Source organism: Ostrea edulis, chromosome 9, assembly GCF_947568905.1.
Source record: "Ostrea edulis chromosome 9, xbOstEdul1.1, whole genome shotgun sequence".
Lineage (NCBI taxonomy): Eukaryota > Metazoa > Mollusca > Bivalvia > Ostreida > Ostreidae > Ostrea > Ostrea edulis.
Window position 1 is genome coordinate 52,737,220 of NC_079172.1, and position 6,000 is coordinate 52,743,219.

At 33.5% G+C, this 6,000-nt stretch overlaps 1 protein-coding gene across 2 annotated transcripts in view; it reads left to right on the forward strand.

Annotated features, from left to right (window-relative positions):
- The window catches only part of LOC125658431 (probable ATP-dependent DNA helicase HFM1), a 53,358-nt gene that overhangs the window by 36,417 nt on the left and 10,941 nt on the right, over window positions 1-6,000 (forward strand). For both annotated transcript variants that reach the window (XM_056149554.1, XM_048889698.2), the window contains 3 exons: window positions 1,827-1,966; window positions 5,110-5,216; window positions 5,317-5,353. In XM_056149554.1, coding sequence (XP_056005529.1) covers window positions 1,827-1,966; window positions 5,110-5,216; window positions 5,317-5,353 — 284 coding nt within the window. The remainder of the gene's footprint in view (window positions 1-1,826; window positions 1,967-5,109; window positions 5,217-5,316; window positions 5,354-6,000) is intronic.

The window sequence follows — 6,000 nt, forward strand, 5'->3', positions numbered from 1 at the left end:
TTTTAGATATTCTTTGCAACAGGCTCTACAGAAAGAATGCTGAAACACTTTGTTAGGTTTCATATATACCGAAATATGATTTAAACCATATTGAGTATCTGAAAAATAAAGATAAAAATATTACTTTGAATAAAATCATTCTAAGTGGAAATTTCCCATTACATTATTTCTTTTGGTAACAATAGAGATTATGAACACATTTTTATTTAACATTTTATGCTATTGCCATAGAATTTTTATTTCAACATTTTTGAATGATTTACTTTCTCATAAATCTAAGTTAGCGTGATAATATACAGTGAAACTTCTCTAAACCGGCCGGCTCTCGGACCGGAAAAAACGGCCGGTTTAGAGGGATGGCCGGTATACCGAGAATTTAGCAATTATAGACATTTTATCTCAATATTCACAAAGTAGGTACTGTACACTTTGATCTGGTGATATATGATCAATTATCGGTGGAGATCAAATTAGTCCGCTTGTACCTAAAGATAATTATGAATTACAAGAAATATTCTCGCTGAAATCATCTAATTTTAAACTGAAAATCTATAACAGGATACATAAAGAAAACACAGAGGCCTATTATTGGAATTCCTCTTACCTATAAAAACCCTGTTTACATTCATCGCTTATATCATTAACAGTTTTGTTTAGACGTTTTTAAAAAGTACAGTAGTAAATATGAAATTGTAATTTGAATACTTCTTTGGAATTTTAAGTCTATGGAAACCAAGAAAATTAATCTATCTTTTAATAATTATCATTAACAGTCATGGGTTTGTTCTTTATTAACTACCGCTTATATCCATACGAAAGGATGGTGAAACAATATGGCGTTTGATACAGTATTCATTCAATAATTTCTTAAATGTTTTTTACATTTTGTACAGAATTTGGAAGGGTCTCTTGGATTAGCTAAGTGTCAATTAACACGCTTGACAGCACAGGTAAATAATAGAAATTGAAGAGGCCACTAGTGTTTTTCACACCTCCGATGGATAATTTCATACCTGGCCAGTTGGTCAGTCAATTTGCACACCTGGACGATCTTCATTAACCTTTGGCCAAGATTTTCTTGTCTTCAAAAAGTGGCCTGTATGTTAAGGGTAAATTACACATGTTTGTTAACAAATGTACTTTAAAAAGTGGCCGATGTCCGGTTTTCAGGGGTGGCCGGTTTTGTAAGACTTTCTTTGTAAGGAAATGTTAAGATTTCTGCCGGGACTTTGAAAATCGGCCGATATTCAGGGAGAACCGGTATTCTGAGGGGCCGGTTTGGAGAAGTTTCACTGTAGTTAAACCCTGGATTTGTAGATCATCTGAGACTTTTTTGTCTCGGAAAGATCAATGATTGACAGAATTTTGCATTTATAATCACAAGAAATGAAAGACCAGGGGCCAATTTTACAAAACAACTTACGACAAAGTCGCAAGTCTTAAATTGTATTACACAGTTATTACTTTAAGTGAATGAAGTAAAACTTTTCTTAGGCTTAATTTTCAACATTTTTAAAAAATATTTTGCATTTGGAGTGAATGATCTTAAAATAAACTGGAAAATTCCAGTAAATAAAGTTGGCCATAAATCATAAATTGTTTTGTAAAATGCACCCCAGGTTTTAAATTTTTAGAAAAATTCTTTTTTTTCAGAATGTTTAGTGTTTATGTCTTGAACTCAGATCTAAAAAAAAATCAGCACTTTTTAAAAATACTGTTTGCATAATCAGTAAAGCAATTACCAGTATTTCAATTTTACCTTGCTTATGAATTATACAAATTTACCAAGTATTATTATCATTAAAAGTTTTCTTTTGATATTACAGACATCTAATTTCTCTACGTTCAGTTCAGAATTTGACTTGGACAGATTTGTTTATCACCCACAATCAACAAAAGTGCCATCTACTCATAGTTCAGAGATAGAAATACCGTTTTTCAGTGATGCACTTCAAAAATATCCCAGGTATTTAGAATAGAGTTCATATAAGTTTGTTCTGTAAATTTCTTTTGAAACAAATATTTTGAAAGATTCATACATTGTGTATATACTTTTATATGTGGTTACTGTGGATTTACAGTAAGTGTGAACGAGACATATCGGCAAGTACATGACGTACTTCAGATAGTTCATTTGGAAAGTCCCCGAGTGATTTTAAAGAGCGCTTTTGATAGGTCGGTTAAATTATCGGTAGGCGGTCCCAAGTATTTGGCATTATATTATCTCGTGCCTAACAAGTGTAAGTTTCACTATTTGATTTCAGTGTAAATTGCACCGTACGTAGCGTGAGATTCAATATCGGTTTTGATTTGACAACGGAGATTTGAGATTACGTTAATAAAATGTCTTGTAAAGTTTATCTTATATATACTAGATATCTGCATGTATAAGAGTGGTGGGATATCTTATAAAGAAAAAAAATATAAGATGTCTTATAAAAGATACAAGATATCTCGTAAACTTTAGAAGATATAACTTTTATCAGATACCTTATAAATTTTATCTTTTAAACAGGAATAACTGTGTTATACTTATAATCCATCGCAGTATCAATAGGTATGGGAGGGGGAATACAGGGTGAAAAAGGCGAGCTCCGATATGTAAAGAAAAAGCAGGATAACAATATCCCAGAATTCAAATAGTGCTGAATATTGAAAAGAAAAGAAAAAGACGGGATCGAAAATGCTGCGGGAAAAGGCAGGATCCGCAGTTGCCTCTATATCCCAATAAAAATTGAAAGGTTACTCCCTTAAATTCCTGTAGATACTTGTCAGTTTTAAGTGATCAGAAATTTCAGTACATGTTTCTATAGGCGATTTTGTCCGTTTAAGAACAATGCTTTTGTTTTGTTGTCTCTTTCACATTCACAGTTTCCATATCGTTATTTTAAAATAAATCTCTCAGAGGATATTTTCGAAATCTTGCAAAGCATTGGAAAAGATCATGTCGGAAAAATTTCTAAATTCAAATAGTTAGGGGGAAGAGGGGGTAAAAACTCGTAAGTTTCTGTCATCCAACATCGATTACACATTAGTGGGAAAAAAAGACAACTGACTTTAAAACCACATAATAATACATTTTAATAAACGTTTAATAGTTTCAATGTACACTTTCATTTGTTTTACTTGTTAATCGATTAGTTTCAACATACTTCATATTTAATTTTGTATGGGGGGGGGGGGGGGGGGGGGGGGGGGGGGGGGGGGGGGGGAGGGGGGGGGCGTCTTGGTGAGAACTATGCGAACTCAGTTTTCTCTAACATTGAACATTTGCAATTGATCTCGCCCCTAAAATAATTTGTCAGATTAAGTAATAAGATCAATAGATATTCTACTTCGAGAAAACATTTATTTTCAACACATGGCATGCTTTGATGTCTTTTACTGTTATATATACCCACATTTTCGTAAGAAATTCGGAAGTAACCATCGCTAGATACTGTTAATTGAATGAACAACGGCAAGTTCTGTGAATTCTAGCAAAAACTAAATTCCCCAAACCACCCCTCTCCTGTACATGTAACACATTATTAAAGAAATTCAGCATTTCGTTAGCATTCTATAACGTCATAATAAACCACAGCAAAGGTCGATTGTTAATGTTGCGATACTGGCGTACCTTTGAACCTATATCACTGGTCCACCCCTAACTGTATGTCCATAGGAGTTTGAAATTTTATCAATAAAGTTAATAAAATGTACTTGATTGACCAAGCCTTGAGCTATGGTCAATCAAGTACATTTTATTAACTTTATTGATAAAATTTCAAGTTCCTATGGTATGTCCATGATTGCGATTACCCGTTGTACGAACGCGACACTCGCTTCGTCAATTATATATATATATAAAGTCTCTTTTTTGGAAGTAAAATACAGAAAAAACTCTAAACACTTTGTTGAAATATTTCGACCGTGTTACCGGTCTTCTTCACGAAAACACGACTGAAGAAGACCGGTAACCCGGTCGAAATATTTCAACAAAGCGTTTAGAGTCTCTCTCTCTCTCTCTCTCTCTCTCTCTCTATATATATATATATATAACTGACTCGGCCTAAATTGCAATAAAATCAGTAGCAAAGAAATTTTCAACAATTCGTTCGTGTTCAGACCACAGGGGCTCGTCACGAATTGACCCTCTCTATTCTATATTTACATTTATTTGTAAATATAGAATAGACGATGTCAAATTTTAAAAAGACAAATATTTCGTGACTAGTCCCTGTGTTCAGACGAAATATGCTTCTCTTGGATTTTCTTTGCAGTTCCTTGAAAGTCATTTCCCTAAAAATTTCTCGCAGTTCTACAAATTAAAGACACCTTTGGTACATTGTCAGGGGTACAAATATTTCTTCTTAATAAATTTTGTCTGATTTCTCTATTAATATACACTTGATTTCTTTTTAATTTCATACTCGATTAACAAAAGTACATCCGGTGTGAGCATTGCCGGTGTGAGCTTCGTTGGCGACATTTTCGGTGCAAGAGTTCCCATGATTGACAATTTTATAACGTGGCCTTTTCGACGCCTAATTTCTTACTGATTTTACCATAAAATAAACTCTCGGCATGTAATTTTAAAATCAACGTCATTGTTTTAGTTGGTATTGGTTTTCCCTTTTCGCAGTCTCTTCCATCGTACTAAAAGATTATGTAATGACACGCCAGTGTAAAGACACGTGTGACCATCTAAAATTATTTTTATTCCCGCCCCTTTAAATATTGGTCCAATCGCAGTGATTGTTCTTTCCTTGATGCGTCAACATTGACAGATTTGTTTTGAAACCAACTATCCGAGACCTCAAATGAACTTGAGAAGCTGAGTCGTTCACACTTACTGTAAATTCACAGTAATTGTATTAAGGTAGCACAATTGAACTTAATTTTTACATGCAAATATATAGGGAAAAAAATCTATGATAATTTTTAGAGTACATTCTCTGATGATAATAAGAGAAATAGCTGATTCAAGTTTGGGTAAGTCAGTCATGACCCCATGAGGCTAGGATGAGGTCAAAATTTTTTAGTGGGAATAAAGAGGGTTAAAAGAAAAAGAGACTATGCTGATTCAGGTTAGTGTCATAACTTATGGATCTCCTGTTAATTTTACAGTGTAAATCCAAGTAATCTGCATGAAAATCAAGCCAACAGAAACCTGCTCCTTTCCCCTGATGTCCATTGGGAAGATTTGGATATGTATATGAAACATCAGACTGCAGGTGATGTTCACAAGATTTGAATGAAGTATTTTCTCAATCTAAAACTTTGTAATTCTTAAAGTACTACATGTAATTCTGCAACACAATCATTATTTTTTAGTTGATAGTGAATGCCTGGATTCTGTTGACTTTACTGAGTGAGTATTGGGTTTTGTAGTTTTATTAGGTCACCTAAGTTAACTCATGTGACTTTTAACTATTGCAGTTGGTTGTCGTCCATTGACAATTGAACATTTTTAACTTCTTCTTGATAACTATTATTCCAATTCTTATCAAATTTGGTATGAAGAATATTTGGGACAAGGGGGACTTCAGGACTCCAGCTCCCTTGGGGCATTAGGGGCGGAGCAAAAATTGACCAATTTTCAAAAATCTTCTCTACAACCTCACATATATGTATAAAAAAAAAAAAAAAAAAAAAAAAAAAATGAATGCATATTGATGTAGAGCAGGGAGGCTTCTACCAAAATGTAAATTTCATGATCCTTGGGGTAGACGTTTTGACCCCAGGGTGGGGCCAATCCTAGTACATAGAGTTTTTGTGTAAAACACTTAAATAACATCTTCTTTAGTGCTATTGATACTAAATTGAAAGTAAGCAGATATTTAGAAATAGCAGGTTGTCATTTACCAAAATTGTAAATTTGATGATCCCAGGGGTTTTGGTATTAGAGTATGGGGCCAAAATGGTCAGTTATTAAATGTGTTAACAAGAGACATTTTTAACTTCTTGATAACTAACATTCCGATTCTTTTCAAATTTAGTTTGAAGTGTCTTTAGGAC